This window comes from Opisthocomus hoazin, chromosome 21 (genome assembly GCF_030867145.1).
Source record: "Opisthocomus hoazin isolate bOpiHoa1 chromosome 21, bOpiHoa1.hap1, whole genome shotgun sequence".
NCBI lineage: Eukaryota > Metazoa > Chordata > Aves > Opisthocomiformes > Opisthocomidae > Opisthocomus > Opisthocomus hoazin.
Genome location: NC_134434.1, coordinates 8,829,647 through 8,845,852, shown reverse-complemented (window position 1 = coordinate 8,845,852; position 16,206 = coordinate 8,829,647). Strand labels below are relative to the sequence as shown.

The 16,206-nt window shown below is 62.8% G+C and overlaps 2 protein-coding genes across 4 annotated transcripts; both read left to right on the top strand.

The window, feature by feature from the left end:
* Positions 1–66: 66 nt before the first annotated feature.
* ALYREF (Aly/REF export factor) lies at positions 67–4,356 on the top strand. The gene is made up of 6 exons (XM_075440801.1): positions 67–344; positions 500–631; positions 2,810–2,957; positions 3,042–3,105; positions 3,246–3,423; positions 4,132–4,356. Exons 1-6 carry the CDS (start codon positions 111–113, stop codon positions 4,144–4,146), a joined length of 771 nt encoding a protein of 256 aa, XP_075296916.1. The 5' UTR covers positions 67–110; the 3' UTR covers positions 4,147–4,356.
* A 195-nt stretch (positions 4,357–4,551) lies between these two features.
* On the top strand, positions 4,552–14,663 carry ARHGDIA (Rho GDP dissociation inhibitor alpha). Of its 3 annotated transcripts, none has more exons than XM_075440802.1 (6): positions 4,552–4,660; positions 10,980–11,189; positions 11,573–11,656; positions 12,231–12,307; positions 12,485–12,548; positions 13,019–14,663. In XM_075440802.1, the coding sequence occupies exons 2-6, from the start codon at positions 11,000–11,002 to the stop codon at positions 13,216–13,218; spliced, it is 615 nt and encodes a 204-aa protein (XP_075296917.1). In that variant the 5' UTR covers positions 4,552–4,660; positions 10,980–10,999; the 3' UTR covers positions 13,219–14,663. The 3 variants fall into 3 exon arrangements, with proteins under 3 accessions (XP_075296917.1, XP_075296919.1, XP_075296918.1); XM_075440804.1 differs by lacking the exon at positions 4,552–4,660 and adding an exon at positions 10,624–10,682; XM_075440803.1 differs by lacking the exon at positions 4,552–4,660 and adding an exon at positions 10,748–10,894.
* Positions 14,664–16,206: the final 1,543 nt, after the last annotated feature.

Genomic DNA, 16,206 nt, shown 5'->3' with positions numbered 1-16,206 from the left:
GCGAGCGCGCGCGCGGCCGCCGAGCCTTCGCCGCCGGCCCCGCCTCCTCCGCTTCCGGCGTCGGGCGGCAGCGCGGCCGGAAGTGCAGGCCCCGGAGCGGAGCCGCCATCATGGCCGACAAGATGGACATGTCCCTGGACGATATCATTAAGCTCAACCGGAGCCAGCGCGGGGCCGGCCGAGGCGGCGGCCGGGGCGGCCGGGGCCGGGGCGGCGCCACCCGCGGGGGCGGGCCCGGCCGGGGCGGTGTGGGCGCCGGTCGAGCGGGAGGCGGCGGCCCCGTGCGGAACCGGCCGCTGATGGCCCGGGGCGGCGGCAGGAACCGGCCCGCGCCCTACAGCCGGGTACGGGGCGCGGCGGGGAGCGGCGGCGTGGCGGGGGCCCGGGCCGGGCCTGCGGGGCGGCGGGCCGGGGCGGCGGGCGGGGCCGGCGGCGGAGGCCCTTTGTCCGCGGGCGGCGGCGGCCCGGGCCGGTCGGCGAGGTCCCGGTCTCGTTGCAGCCGAAGCAGCTCCCCGAGAAGTGGCAGCACGACCTGTTCGACAGCGGCTTCGGGGCGGGCGCCGGTGTGGAGACCGGCGGGAAGCTCCTCGTCTCCAACCTGGACTTCGGCGTCTCGGACGCGGACATCCAGGTAGGCGGGGGCGAGCGCGGGGCTCGGCGGGTCCCGCCGCCGGGGCGGGAGGTCCCTGCGGCCCTGGGGCTCCTGGGGCTGCCGCTGGTGTCGGTGCTGCGGCGGCTGCGGGGTCCCGGGGCTGCGGTTCGCAGAGCTGGGGGCGGCCACCGGCTGCACATCAGTGACTCCGCCGCAGCGTGCGGGGCCACACGGCCGTTTGGCTGAATGCAGCGGGGCGCGGGGAGCTCAGCGCACGGTGTTGGTGCCTGCGTAACAGCGGTGTCCCGTAACTGCGCCGTGCCTGCGTCCGTTGCTCTGCTTCTACGGGACCCGCCTGCGCAGCGCTGTTAAAGTCACGTTCTGCGGAGCATCGAACTGCTGGGAGGACGCGTCAGCGAGGGGGAGCGCGTGGCAGCTGTGGTCACTGTCGTGTTCAGGGTCCTGTCCATGTTCCAGCCATGCCTGGGGTGAGAGCCCACCAGGTGTCCGGTGGGGTCTGTCCCTGCAGCTGGGGAGCGCGGGGCTCCCCGCCAGCTGCGACGGCACGGTCGCGACACGGCAGTGGGTTCTGCGGCAATAAACGCTTGCAAAGACGGGGCGCGTCCCCGCTGGGGGTCTGCTGGCGCAGCCATGCTGTGAAGCCCTTCCTTTGGAGCTGCCTTCTGGTCCCCGTGCCCTCGCCAGGGAAAACCACCCACCCACTCCTCTGCTTTCTTCTTCTCCTAACTCATCCCGGTTGCTCCGCGCGCCGGTTGGGCTGTGCCTGGGGGGCTGGAAGTGAGCTTTTTCAGGTCACCTAGTTACTGGGTAATGCGCTTAAAACCGCCTCTTTTCGTCATGTGAGTTCAGACTTGGTTGAAGTTTCTTGGTTGGTGTAGTCAGGCCCCGACGCACAAAGCATGACGCTGTGAAGTCACCTCTGTTGGAGCAGCTCCTGCGCTTCGTGTGGCAGCTGGGATTCACCTTTCCCACCGCTGGCTTGCGCCGAGGCGTGGATGAACCTGATGTATAGTTTATTTAGCAGCAGAGCTGACTTAATGCCTGTGCACCTATTTGTTCCTACCCATTCCATAATTTAGTGCTGCCTAAGATGTGGTGATCACTCTCTTTGTTTTGATGCTAATTGCATCGTTAATGTGGTGCAGCGCAGCCTGGGCGGTGTGTTGGCTGGAAGGAACCTCGCACACGCTTTGCTCTCGGAGGAGCTGCGCAGCGTCGCGGCCGAGTGTTCGCTGCTGCCCAGGAGGAGCCCGCGTTGTCCGTGGCGCGAGGAGAAGCTGGCTCTGGAGCAGCGCTGAGCGCCGCCTCCCTGTGGCGCGCTCTGTTCCCGAAAGCCCGTGTCGAGTGCTGTGTAACGTTCACCTCCCGTGAGGGAGCAGAAGGGAGCAGCGGGCCTGCAGCCCTCCCTGAAGCGCGTAGGAGGCGGAGGGACGCGTACGGCACTCCGTCAGACGCTGGGCAGCAGCTCGCGGAGACGCTGCGCGGGGTCAGGCTGTGCAGCGGGCGCTGGACAAGGTGGCCTGTCCCTTCGGGCGCCCACGGCTCGGGCGCAGATGTTGCGCTTTTGGGGCACGGGGAGTGGCAGGAACTCGCGAAGGGGAGGTGTCCTCGGGACCTCCTTAATGGCAGCTCTGTTGCTGCCTCTTCGTCTCCATCCGTCGTGACAGCGAGTGACGTACTTCAGCAGAGGGCTTTGCTAATCTTGGCTTTTGGGGTATTTTCCTAACGGGCTGGGTTTTTTAAATTGCACCTGATCTAGTGAAGATTTGCAGACAAAAAAAAAAGTCCAGTACAATGAAACTGTGATCATCTTGCGAATCCCTGCGTTCATACAGATCATTTTTCCTCTGTGAACGGGATTAGGGTCTGGATTCTTTATAATTAGTCGCCCCGTTGACTCAGCTCAGCAAAAAGACTCGCGGTTTCCCTTGCATCTGCTTCGCTGGCTGTGAACGTGCGCCCTGCGAGCAGTGCATGTGAAATCCTTGCTTTTGCGACCTTTCTGTGGCAGATCTGAAATCCTTCTGATGGGCTTGCGCTCCCCTCTACCTTCAGCGCTTTTCCTGAGTGGTCAGTGGCGTTTTGGGAAGCGACTGCTGCCGAGTGGCTGTGTAGGGGACTGCCAGCGCTGTCTCTTGGCTGTGCGGTGTTTGCGGCGCTGATGGACGCGTACACTCTTCTCGCTCTCTTTCTCAGGAGCTCTTTGCAGAGTTTGGGACCTTGAAGAAGGCAGCTGTGCACTATGACAGATCTGGCCGCAGCCTAGGGACGGCAGACGTGCATTTCGAGAGGAAGGCAGACGCTCTGAAAGCGATGAAGCAGTACAACGGCGTCCCCTTGGATGGTGAGTCTGCCTGGCAGCGCGCTGCCTGGCCGGGCAGCCGGCGCCATGTCCCGCGGGTGGGCTCACGGGCTGCTCTCCCTCCAGGGCGCCCCATGAACATCCAGCTGGTCACGTCACAGATCGACACACAGAGGAGACCAGCACAGAGGTGAGATGCCGTGCAGGGTGGGAACGTGGCTGCCCCTCTCTGTGTCGGCTGCGTGGATCCGTCTCCCATTTGGCAGACTTCTGCATGCCTGTTCCGGTTAGCTGGAACGCACTAAACCAGTTGCTTTTTAAAAATCGCAGTGTAAACAGAGGTGGCATGACCAGAAACCGCGGTGGCTCAGGATTTGGTGGTGGAGGAGGCAACAGGCGAGGTACTCGTGGCGGGAACAGGGGGAGAGGCAGAGGAGCCGGGAGAACTTCCAAACAGCAGCTCTCCGCAGAGGAACTAGATGCACAGCTGGATGCTTACAATGCCAGGGTGAGTGCTGCTCGGGTGCTGCTCGCGGGTGCCCGGTGCCGTCTCCTTCCGGGAAGCGCAGGCAGCCCGGAGCCGGCAGGAAAGAGAAAGCGTTTTCCAGTCATTGGACTAAAGCAGCCTTTCCCTAAGCCGAGCAGCGCCTGGCTCTGGTTTTTGGCTTTGCGTCCCAGAGCGCTTGGTAGCTGCTGTTACTGATAGCCCAGAAACGGCCCCTGTTCCAGCTCCCCAGCTCGCTGGGGCCGGCGTGGGGCAGGCTCTGCTGTAGCTGGAACAGCTGTGGGGAGCAGGAGCTGCAGAACAAAACCCCCAGAGAGAATTGGCTGCAGAAACGGAAAAACAAAACCAAAAAACCCGTGTGAAATAACCCCGTGGGCTGCCGACGGAGGAGGGGTGGGTGGTGCTGATGGCAGATACGGATCCGCAGGGAGGCGTGCTCGTCGTCTGCCGCCGCCGGGCCGTGGCCGCGTGGTGGGACGGGGGTAACTGGAGGGATGGCGTGGGAGAGGTGGGATGAGCAGAGTTCCAGAGCAAATCGGCATGGGAATGTCCGGTGGTTTAGAACAGCCTTCTCCGGCCGCTGGGACGCGTGAGCAGCGTTGCCGTGCGGGGGAGCGTGGCAGGTCGCTGTCGCAGCCGAGCCTCAGCGCTGCGGGGCCCGGCTGAGCGGGGGGCACGCGCTGATGGCTCCGCTGCTCTGCTCTCTTCCAGATGGACACCAGCTAAAGCGGCGGGTGGCGGGCGCAGGAAGGACTCCGATCTCGCTCCACACTCCCCGGCGGGGGCTGCGGCTGCGGCTACTGATACCGAGAATGGGATTTGTTTTACTTTTATGTTCTGGGATAGGTTTTAAACTCCTGTAAAGGTTTTTTTTAATTCTGAAGCAGACCTGTTTTGTACCGAGTTATTTTTGGGATAAATTTTACTGGTTGCCTGTTGGGCCGAGGTGGCTTTTTCACCTTTGCCGTAATAAAATAGAACCGTGTCTAGAGGTGTGCACGCCTGCGCCGCCCCGCCCGCGGCGCTCTGCCCCGCCGCCCCGACTCTGTCGTCCGTCCCGCCATCGCGCGCTCCTCCTCCGGGCCAATCGGCGCGCCGGGCCGCGGCCGGAAGCGAGGCGCAGGGCTCAGCCGTGTATAACGGGAAGTGACGGGCGTGTCCCGGAAGTGCGGGGGTGCGCGCGCGGCTGGGCGGATCCCGGCGGCGTTGTCAGCGCAGCGCGGATCGCGGAGCGGGGCCGGTAGGGCGGGGCTGGGCCGCGGCGGGAGGCGGGGGGGGGGGGGGGCTGAGCACCGGGCCAGGGGAGGAGAGGGGGGTCAGGTCGCGGGGCCGGGCCGTGGGAGGGGCCGGGGCGCCGTATCGGGGTCCCTCGCCCGCCCGGCCGCTGCCCCGGGGGGGGGCCGCTGCCCCGGGGGGGGGCCCGCGGCTGGGGCTAAGAGTGCGGGCGCCAGGGCCGGGGCCGCTCCGAGCACGCCCCGGGGGTTCCTCCCCGGGCGGGGCGGCGGGCGGGGCGCGGGCCCTGCTCCCGTCCCGGGCGCCGGGGCGTGCCGGGGCTCCCGCCGCTCTCGGGCGGATCCCCCAGACGCGGTTCCTGGTTCTGAAATGGGGAACTCGGGGGCGGCCTCCTCTGGGCCCGCCCCGGCCGCGGCGGAGCAGCCCGGTTTGCCCCGGTGCCGCGGGGGGCGGGGGGCGGGCAGCGAGTGCCGGGCTCCTGGGCCGGAAGGGCGCGAGGCCTCGCCCGGCTCTGGGCCTGCTGCAGCCGGTCTGAAGGCCGCGACTTCCTCCGCTGCGGGGGAGCAGGACGCGCCGTCGCGCAGAGCCGCTGCGCGGGGTTCCGGGCCTGGTGCAGCGTGCGGCGTCGCTCCCCGCGTGCTCCCGCTGCGGTGCGCTTGTCCCCTGCGCGCTCAGTGGGGACGGCGGCGTCGCAGCGCGGGGACGAGTGGCGGCTGGTGCGGAGGGGTCGCGTGCTCGGCGGTGTCGGCGGCTGCAGCGCGGGCGTCACCGCGCAGGGGTGAGCATGCGGGCGGGCCGGTGGCTGCAGCCAGACTGCAGCCCGCTCCCCGTGCAGCCTGGCTGATCTGGGTGTAGGGCGGCGAGAAGTTTCACACTCCTGAAGCTGTGAGCGTACGGAGTGTCTGCGCCTGCCTTTGGGTTGCTCTCGACCGTGAACGCCCTGCGGGTGAGCTGCGGTCCAGTCCAGGGTTGTGCCAGGGCAAAGCAACCCGTAAAATCAAATACTGCATCTCCGAAGTGCGCGGCTCAGAAAGGCGGGAGGCTGTTTCCAGAGCCCTCACCCCCAGAGCTGCGAGCAAGTCGTGGGGATCAGGCGAGACGAGAGGTCTCTGGGATGCTCTTCCAAAGCGGCGGGACGTCCCCTTGCCGCCCAGCTCCCAGGTGGTGTCGGAGGGCAGCGCTCGGCCTCAGGAAGTGCCGGTATCACCAGTTCCTCCTTTGCTGCTGCCCTGGGCAGCGTCCGAGCCCTGGTGGCTTCTGCTCCAGCCTCCTGAGCGGCTGTCGTGCGTGTGGAGCCGCGGCGCAGACTGAGCTGGTTCAGGCAGTTCAGGCTCCCTGTCCTGGCGGCACGGCAGCGCTCGGAGCTGCACGGTGAGCCGGATCAGAGACTGATCTGGATGGAAAGTAGCACTGCAGAAACGGTTATTAACGGGATCAAATTCCAGCCGTGCTTGTGTGTGGCTGCACGAGCTTTCCCTTGCGCTGGAGGGGAAGCGGGAAGGGCGTGACGGCTCGCGTCGGCGCTGCCTGAGCGCGGCTGCGCCGTGGCCCGGCAGGCGGCCGAAGCCCATGAGCTCAGTCCAGGAGACTCGGACCAGCCCTGGCGTCACTCGTGCCGCGGGGTCTCAATCCCGGGGTGTGAAGAAGTCGCTGTGACCGCTCTGCCTGAAGACGGACGGGCCAATGTCCCCAGCAGCTTTTCTGCCTGGCAGAAGGTGGGGCTCTTGCATTCGCCGCTGCTGGCTCCTCCGTGTGAGAGAACCCGGGAGGAGCTGCTGGCCTGAGGCAGCAGTGAGAGCAGCTGGGTGCCAGTTCTCGGGTGGGAAGCGGTTCAGTCTCCTGCTGTCTTCTGTGCGCTTCTGTGATCTGCGAGGAACTGAGGAGAGCCCATGGCTGTTTCCCTCAACGTTTCTCCACGGCTGAGGAGTCCTCCTGTAACTTGCTTTCAGGCTGAGCCCAGCTCACAGTGGGTCTGTGCCATCTTGCAGAGCAGCGCAGGCACCGGCTTCAGCGTTCTGCGACTCGGCTGTGCCCTAAGAGCCAGAGAGACGCTGTGCAGAGGGGCTGAGCGGGCACCCGGCATCTCCTGGGTGTCAGATGGAGCTGAAGGGGAATTTACTTCCAAATGCCTCTGAGCAGTGCCTGGGGTTTGAGGGGCTGAGCTCCCGTGAGGCACCCGCGCCTGGCAGCAGGCTGGCAGTGTGGCTGGGAGGCTGCGTGTGGGAGCTGAGCGCTCTGGAGGGCCGTGCCGCAGGCCCCCGCTCCTCTGCGTGTCGCTCCGTGTGTGCGGGAGGTCTCGGCGTGGCGCAGGTGGGGTACGAGAGTGCAGTTCTCTACTGGCAGTTCACATGCGGCCGAGTCCCTTGGCTTTGCTTTGTCTGGCAGGGTGGTGGCTGGTCTTTCACACGCCCAGAAGAGCTCAGGTTTACTAATCTGGAGCTTCAACAAGGGTGTCATCTGAGGAGCCTGAAGGGCGAGGCTGAGGCCCTCAGAAAAGTTTTCATGTGATCAGGAGCTTCCTTCCTCTCTGTCTGCGTGTTTGGAGAAGTAGCTGAGGCGCTGGGACCCGTGGGGATGCAGCGCAGTGCTCTGTGCCGGAGGGGGTGGCCATCCGTGTGGCGGGGCCCCCCCCAGCCCTCCCATCCGTGTGGCGGGGCCCCCCCCAGTCCTCCCATCCTTGTGGCAGGGGCCCCCCGTCCGTGTGGCAGGGCCCCCCCCAGCCCTCCCATCCGTGTGGCAGGGGCCCCCCCCCAGCCCTCCCATCCGTGTGGCAGGGCCCCCCCCCCAGCCCTCCCATCTGTGTGGCAGGGCCCCCCCCCCAGCCCTCCCATCTGTGTGGCAGGGCCCCCCCCCAGCCCTCCCATCTGTGTGGCAGGGGCCCCCCCCCAGCCCTCCCATCCGTGTGGCAGGGCCCCCCCCAGCCGGGTGCGGAAGCCCGCTCCTTGGGAGCGCTGCAGCAGTGGCTTTGGCGCAGCCTGGTTGGAGCAGGCGTTCTCCCAACTGCGGCTCCTGGGGAGCCTGGCGAAGGGGCAGGTGGTCTCTCTCCGGGGCTTCCGCAGAGGGCTGAACCCAGGCCTGGCCTGAGCTGCTGGTTGGAATGTTGCCTTGCGTTGGTCTGGAGAGCCGTCTTCTGTCTCTGGTGGGCTTCCGTCCCTGCAGAGATCCTGTGAGGGCTGGGGTGGTTCTTCATTCATCCGTGTGGTGGTGTGCGTGGTTGTCTCTTCAGCTCTGGGTAACAGGACTAGGGCTGGAGGCATAGGAATGCAGCCGAAGAGCTGAGGGTTTGGATTTTCAGTTATGGTTTGGTTATTTTTGAGGGCTTTTTTTCTGTGCCCTCTATGGTGTGGTTCTTGCTAGATATCTGTTTGTGGGAGGGGTTGAGCCAGAGCTGATGAAGGTTGAGTGCTGGTGATGTGTGGGAGGAAGCCGTTGCCCTGATGGTTACCTCGGAGGTCGGTTGTCCATGGGTGGCAACTCTCTGCAGGGGTGAGCCCCAGCTGATGCGTTCTGAGCTGGTGCGGACAGCGCACCCAATCCTGGAAACCGGCTGCTATTTCAGGTGCCAGCAGCCGGTGCTGAGTAACGAGGAGGCTGTTCTGCGCGGGGTGCAGCGATCTCCGGGCCGAACCCCGCTGCTGGGGAGCTGCGCTGTGCTGGGTGCTGCTCTGCTCATGCCGCAGGGGCTTCACGGGCTCGAGGAGAGGCTGTCCGAGGGCCCTGTGGCCTGGCGCTTGCAGGTACTGATCAGGCCATTCGCTAGAACTTTTGTCTCTGCTTGGACTGAAAATTGGAAGGTGGCACACGCCTGTGGGCAGTAATGCCATGGAAAGGGACCCAGCACCATCGGGGTTGTGCATGTGGACACTGGTGGATCGTCTGCCGTGTGTGTGTCTGTTTATTGTACCCATGCTTTCAGGGGGGCTCAGTCACAGAGTTCGGGAGTCAGCAGAAATCAGGGACTTGGAACTTCAGTTCCATAAAGCTCTCGCTGAAAGTCCGTCATTTCCATTTCCCGAAAGCTACAGGTGTCTCGGGAGGAAGATCCCGGAGTTTGTCAGTGTAGGGAGAGAGAATGACCGTTAGTGCTCGGGAGGTGAAGTCTAGCCTGGAGGTGAGACAAAGGACTGCGGTAAGGGGGATGCCGGAGCGAGTGTTTGCTCAACAGTTCTGGGAGTCTGCAAGGCTGGAGGCTTTTGTGGGCAGGAGCACAAAGGAAGTTTGATACGGAGATACCAGGGTGAAATCTAACCAGTTGTCCATGTATGACATGAGATTAAATGGCCTTTGGAATACAAATTTCCACAATATTCATTGCCAGGATATTGGAGAACGCCGTGCAGAAGGGCCAGCTGCTTGTTGTGAAGCGCGGGGGTCAGTACCAGTGGCGGTTGGGAGTTGGGAGTGTGAAGGTACAATGGGAAGAGCTTCCTACGCAGACACGCTTGTGCCACGCAGGGCCAAGGCCCCTGTAATAACCCCAAAGCGTCACACCGTCCCCTCACCTTTGTCTGGTGATAAATCTTTGTCAAGCTTTACTACCCAGAAATACCAGTTGCGTCCATTGCATCTGTTCTGCGCCCAGGACACCCCGAGAGCTGCGCCAGCCTCCCCGGGAAGTGCTGCCAGCCCGGGACAGGCCAGCAAGGCTGTTCTGGGGTTCGACAGTGGGCGAGGAGCGGGTCCGCGCCAGGGCCTGCCTGCAGCTCCGCCTCGGCACTGGCCACACCCGGGAAGCCGGGCAGGTGGGCTGCGCAGCGGGTCTCCCTGCACTCCCTGCTCTCCTCTGCGTGTTTGCCGGTATGTTGTCTGTAGTCTGCTCTTCTGGCGGAGATGTGCAAAATTTCACTTTCTGTGTCTAATCTGTCTGCTTTGCCCTGTTCCCCAACAAGAAAACATTCATAATGTTTCTGGCTGAGCGTGTCAGTGGGGCCCGGGTGGCACCTCCACTGCCGTGCTGTGACAGCCGCTGCCGGGCCGAGCGGGACGTGGCGTCGGACTGGCCCCGGCACCTGCAGGCCCTGCCCTGCGTCGCTGCAGAGCGCGCTCTGTGAGCAGTGCCTGGTCGTGCCCGCGCTGAGGTCTCTCTTTCCCCCTCTGTGTGGCACACGGACTAGAAAAGGAGTAACGGAACCGTGCGCTGGTACGTCGGTTAGTTCAAAGGCGGAAAGAACGGGTGATGGTTAGCTTGCTTCGTGTAACCCGTATGCGAAGCTTTAGGTGCATGTGGAGCAGAACTAAGCCTGTATTAAGGTAGTCTGTGTGCGTGTGTTGTATTCGCAGCAAATCTTGTAGTTCTTGATTTATTTGGAAAGTAGATGCCAGAGCAGCGAAGGCAGTTCCGCAGCCTGCTGCGAGTCGTGCGTGCGAGCACAGAGCTCCGGGCAGGAGCACTGAACCGGACGCGGGAATGCCTGATGATGACAGAAACACCTGGATCCATCAGAAGATCAGCTGTGAAAGATTTTGCTTGTACAAAAAGCCTTTCAAAAGCTGTCTTTTTGAGTCTTTAGAGTCCAAGTTGGTACTTGCCCTCGGATGACCCTTAGCACACCCTGTGGGACATCAGGAAATAGCGAGGATATCGAGGATGTCGTTGGCTTTGGCCGAGGTTTTTAGTGGGTTGTTGGCATCACCATTCACCAGCCCTGGGTGCGTAGCTGGGTGTTTCCTGGTTAGAGTCTTGGACAGCCAGCCCAGCTCCGCACATTTTCAATCCATTATCTGCTTCACTGGCGCTGTGTGACACAGATCTTTGAAAAGGACCGCGTGTGAGATCAGCCGAGCCAGGTGTCTTGTTCCGCTCTGCGGCACAGAGCAGATTGATCTGATTGAGTTACAAACTGTGAGCTCCAGAGTGCGGCAGAGGCTCCTGGCATCTGTGCCGGTCGTTGGGCAGAGGCCTATTCTTAGCTGGAATCATGTGTTGTAGAGAGCAGAACTCAGCTGGGTTTATTCTGAGCTCAGGCTCATTACAAGTGAAAGCCTCCCCCGTCTGTTCTTGTGGAGGAGAGCGTTTTCTGTGCCTTGGGGTATTTACCTCTTCCAGCTTATGAGTAAAGCACCAAGGCTGTATTTTTCCTCCCTCTTGTGTGGGCCTCCCTGGGCTGAATGTGAGACCTGGCCTGCTGGAGGAGTCTGCAGGAGCCGTGGGCCCTTGGTGGGCTTGTGTCCCCTGACAGGCCCTGGGGACAGCCCGGGGAGAGAGGGGGAGCCTGCGGCGTCGCAGCTCTGGGGAGGCCTGGTGCGTGCTGCCGGGCTGCGCGGCGGGGAAGGAGCCTGCGCTTCTGGGCAGGTGGGTGCAGTGACGCTTCTTGTCCCCGCTTCAGTGTAACTCGCGTGTGTGAGGATGGCGGAGCAGGAGCCGACGGCAGAGCAGCTGGCCCAGATTGCGGCTGAAAATGAGGAGGACGAACACTCCGTCAACTATAAGCCACCTGCCCAGAAGAGCATCCAGGAGATCCAGGAGCTTGACAAGGATGATGAGAGCCTGCGCAAGTACAAGGAGGCACTGCTTGGTGCCGTCACCGTGACTGCAGGTGAGCCCGAGGACGTGGCTGTGCCTCGCTTGAGCCAGAGCCCCGTCAGCCACCTCCAGCCCCGTCCCTGCTCCCGTCCGGGAGCTGCTCTTCTCCCAGCTCTTTGCGCTTTGGCACAGTCAGGAGCATAAAGGCACGTGTCTGCGCTCCCCCCGTGCTGCTCTCTGGCCCTGGGAACCAGCACAGGGACTGAGGGGTGGCACTGCCGCGAGTGGGGAGCCCCTGGGCTGGGCCCAGTGCAGCGAGGAGCCCAGACCCTCACGGAGGGACACGCGGTTCTCACTGGTTTCCTTGCTCTTTCAAGAAGTGCCCTGGAGGGAAAAGGAGTTGTGTTGGTTGGCGTTAGGGACGGGTGTTTAACGGCCTTTTTGCTTGTCTTCTAGATCCCAATGCTCCAAATGTGGTGGTGACCAAGCTGACTTTGGTCTGCACTACTGCGCCGGGCCCTCTGGAGCTGGACCTGACAGGTGAGCTGGGAAGGGCTTCCAGCGCTTCTCCCAGGACAGAGCTGGCCGGGCGCGGGGCCTGGCAGATGGCCGCGCAGGAGCGCTGCTGGCGTGCTGGGCACGGCCTCCCGTGCTGGATGCAGAGAACCACCCGGAGGGTTCTGTGCTCTGAGCCAGCCGCGGTGTGCCCCGTCGCAGCAGAAAGCCTTTCTGTCCCCACTCCCTGCCAGCCCTGGTTTTGTAGAGGTGTGGGCGGCCAGGTGGGAGCCAGCTGTCCTCCAGCCTGCGCCACGACACTGATGGCAGCTTTGAGATGGTGACAGCCTCACAGCAAACGTCTGCAAAGAACATTCTTGAATTGACTGCATTGCTGCGCTGCGGTGTCCTGTCACAGGGCGTCGCTTGCCCACCTTGGGTAGCGTGGGCTGAGCAGCACGGAGGGTCCTGCCCTGCAAAAGCGAAAGGACAAGCTGCGGGCTGTCCAGGCAGCAAGGGTCGTCCCCTGCAGATACTGTCCCCATCACCTCTTGCAACTTAAATTTGCCCCACAGCACAATACAAAGGGACTTGGAGCAACCCTCTCCCTTCTTTGTAGGTGACCTGGAGAGCTACAAGAAGCAAGCATTTGTGCTGAAGGAGGCTGTGGAATACCGGATAAAAATCTCCTTTAGGGTAAGAATTCAGAGCTGAAAACTGCAGAACGAGTGGAACCCCGGGCTGCTGCAGTCCATCATAGGGAGTGCCTGAGCACCAAACAGTGGTGTGATGGAGGAAGCATCTCCTGCTGCGGGTGGGGTGGGCAGCGCGTCTGCGAGATGTCTGCTGCAGTCCTTGCTTGTGTCTCTGCAGGTTAACAGGGAGATTGTGTCAGGGTTGAAGTACATTCAGCACACGTTCCGGAAAGGCGTGAAAAGTAAGTGCTTCTCTGGGACGTGGGTGCTGCTTTGCGTGAGGGCTTCCTGCCTTTCCACGGCGGTGGTGGGGGCTCGCCGCTGGTGCCCCAGCAGCTCACAGTGGGAGGGGACGGTCTGCCATCACCTCTGCCACTGAGCCCGTGGTGATGTGTGAAGGCTTCTGGGTCTGCTGCAGTGTGGCAGCTTCCACTTCCGGCTGCGCCCGCACCTCTGGCCTTGATGTGTAATCCCCGCCGTAGCGCGGCGTGAACGGTCGCTGCTGAGAGCGCTGCGAGCGTGGGGGGATCACTCCTGGCGGGAGGAGCCATTCCTGAAGTGAACGGAGCTGTTAATGTCGATGACGTTCTTGTTCTCCCAGCTCCTCTGCGGATTGCTGTAGCTGTAACAGACCTTTCGTTTGCTTTAGCCTCGCCCCAGATGCAGTGGGGGCTCTTAGACAGCCTCCATACACCTCTCTCTCTCCTTCTAGTTGACAAGACCGAGTACATGGTTGGGAGCTACGGCCCCCGAGCAGAGGAGTACGAGTTTCTGACCCCCATGGAAGAAGCCCCTAAGGGCATGCTGGCCCGGGGCAGCTACAACATCAAATCCAAGTTCACAGATGATGATAAGACTGACCACCTGTCCTGGGAGTGGAACCTGACCATCAAGAAGGAGTGGAAGGACTAGCCCTTCCCAAGGCCAAACCCCAGAGAGCGTGAATCAGACAGTGGCTACCGTAGAAATCCCCCCCTGTACCAAAGTGCTGACATTGGACCCCTCTTACCTTCCACCCCCGTTATAATTTGACCAGAGAGCTCAGTTTTGTAACATGCCCCCTCCCCAGAGAATCACTGAGTCCATTGACCAAACCGTGCTGTCTGCATCTGGTCCCCAGCTGCCCGTCGCAGGGCCGTGCTGTCCCAGCACGGAGGTGGGAGCGCTTGCTCCCTCGCCAGCCCCTTGGCTGCTGCTCGCCTTCCTGTGTCCCGGTAGGCGCTGAAGGGGAGAGAGTCCTGTGCGGGATCCTGCGCTTGCCTTTCCTGTGCGCAGCTCAGGGTAGCTCCTGCCTCCAAGCAGCTGAAGAACTTTGGTGCCAGGCAGCTGTTGAATCCGTTTGTTGGTTAAAATGATGTCCAGCCCACCCCTTCCACCCGGTCAGTGTCCTGGGAACGCTGGCAGCTTCATTTGTGGATGTCCCCTGTAACCATGATGCCTTAATGTGTAACGCGTATCCTCTAGGGAGGGGGCCCTGCCCTCGTTACACTTTTTAAATGCCACCCGCCCTCCCCTTGTTTGTTGGCATGGCACTCCTCTTGGTCACGCCCCTCATGGGTTATTAGGAAAGATTCACAACTTCCCGCTTCGCTGCTGGTCCGTTCTTCACCCGAGATGGGACATCTCCAGCGGGGAGGGCGGTGTGACATCCTGGGTGACGCCCGGGCACCCCCGCGGCGCAGAGCTGGCCTGGCAGCGCCCGGCCCTGTTGGCGTGGAGCCGCACGCTCTGCAGCCTCAGCACCGCTGGGGCACGGCGGGGGTCACCAGTGTTGCCATCACCTCGCACTTCTCCGTGCAGCCAAGGCAGCTGCAAAGCACTGAAACCCCAGGACAGCACCCGCCCTCCTGGCTGGCTGGGCTGGGGACGGACCAGCCTGTTTCTGCCGCTGCTCCTGACACGGGCAACAAAGAGCTTGCAATGGACGAGTATTCAGAAGCGGTTAATGCCTTATGTATCTGTTCTGCCTTTACAATCCGTGCCTGGCCCGTCAGTATTTATTGCCTTGACACTCGACTGCCCCGTGCCCGCAGCAGGCCCCGGCAGTGCGGCGGCACCGACCCGGCGCTCAGGGCGAAGGAGCTCCGAGGGCTGGGCAGGCACCTTGCAGCTCCGCAGCCCTCTTCTTTGGATCCTACCACGTGAGGTCGTATTAGAACTGGGACCAAGCACATGTGGCTTTCTCATAGCTACGTCTGCCTCTAACCACCCCCCCCCGCCCCGCCCTGCCCCTAGAGAGATTTTTGTTAATTTGATTTGGTGCATATTGTCTGTAAATCCTAGACCCGGGTTAACAGGTTTGGAATCATCGTCTGCTTCTCCTTTTATGACAGTTAAATAAAATCTTTGAACTGACAGTCTGCTGTCCGCACTGGTTCTGTTCTGGGTCTTTGGCAGGCAGTGGCAGGACTCCCGTTCCATGGGGGATTTCTGCAGATGCCTGGGGCGGGACAAGACCAGGATCCCGGGGCTGGCTGAGCTGTGAAGCAGGGGGTCTGGCACAGTCCCTGCTGGAGGAGAAGAGGCTGCAGCGTGTCCTTCCCTGCTCGCGGGGGCTTGCCTTCACATCCATCCCTTGCTGTTTGCCCTGTTCTGCACAGTCCGCAGCACGAGGGACGAGAAGGGCGCGGGGAGGTGGAAGCGGCAGCTCTGGGAGGTGGCAGGGTTGGGGGCCCCAAGCCTTGGCCTTGCGCCTGCTCCCGCGGCAAGCACAACGTGGGATTCCTGCGCAGTCTGAAAGATGGAGGCGATGTGCGATAAGAGCCTGCGGATGTTTACAGAGCGTGTGGCGTGTTTGTGTCAGAAGTGGAGCTGGGAACAGTGCTTTGCAGCACCCACAGCGCTAGAGCAGCGGTGGAGGAGGTGGCTGGGCCCTGCTCCTGGTCTAAAAGACTCGTGACCGTAACCGAGAGCTCCGAAAGCAACGGGGAAGCTACTGAGCGCACCATCCACCTCGGGGCCCGGCGAGCTGCCGTGCTCCCCAGGTGCTGCAGCTGGAGGCAGCGATGCAGCTCCGACGCTGCAGGGCAGTGCAGGGGCAGAAGCGACCGCGCTCAGCCCGGTGGGGACCAGGCAGCAGCAGGCAGGCGCGCTTCCCTCGGGTGGCTCCCAGCTGCCGGCCCCTGCGGCGTGGGGACGTGAGAGGCCACGCAGGAGCTGTCGCAGGCGTCACCCTCCATCGTGTCGGTTAGAGCGAGTCCAGATGTGCTGATAAAGCGAACAAAGGCCCTCCTTGTGCTGGCCCCCAACAGCCGCTCTGCGGGCAGCCTCGTCAGGGCGAGATCCTGTCTGACGCAACCCCCAGCTCTTTGGCAAGTCTTTCCACACTATGGACGCTGGTGTTTCTGTTAGAGCGGTCCTGCGACGGCCGGTGCCTGGGGAGGGCAGGACGGCTGCCACTCCCAGCTCCAGGGACCGAGGGGCCGCAGCGGTGATTCATGGCCCGCGTTTTCTCCACAACGTGGTCCCTGCTGCGCGGCGCCAGGCTGGGCTCTCCCACCAGCAGCCGAACCCAGGAGCACACGCAGACAGGAGCAGCCCAACGGCTGTGTGGCCCTGGCTGTGGTGGCCAAGCGACTCTCACCACTTGCGGCTTCCGAGCAGAAGCCTCGGCCTCTTCCAGGAGATGCAGCGCACAACCCTCAGCTCGGAGCATGCGTAAGACTTCCCCGGGATGCTCTTCTGGCCAGGTGGCTGTTGGTGATGCAGCAGCTTGGTCTGACACAGCAGCTGCCCGCAAGCAGCAGAACTACAGCTCTGTGCACTGAAGCTTTCGCCTGGGGCAGCCCAAGGCAGCCTGGGAGAGCTGAGGCCGAGGGGAAGGGGAGAACCGTGAATCAATGCCTTGCAGTGCATGAGAGCCCTGGCTGTGGGTCCGGACCTGCTGTGGTGGTGGCTGGC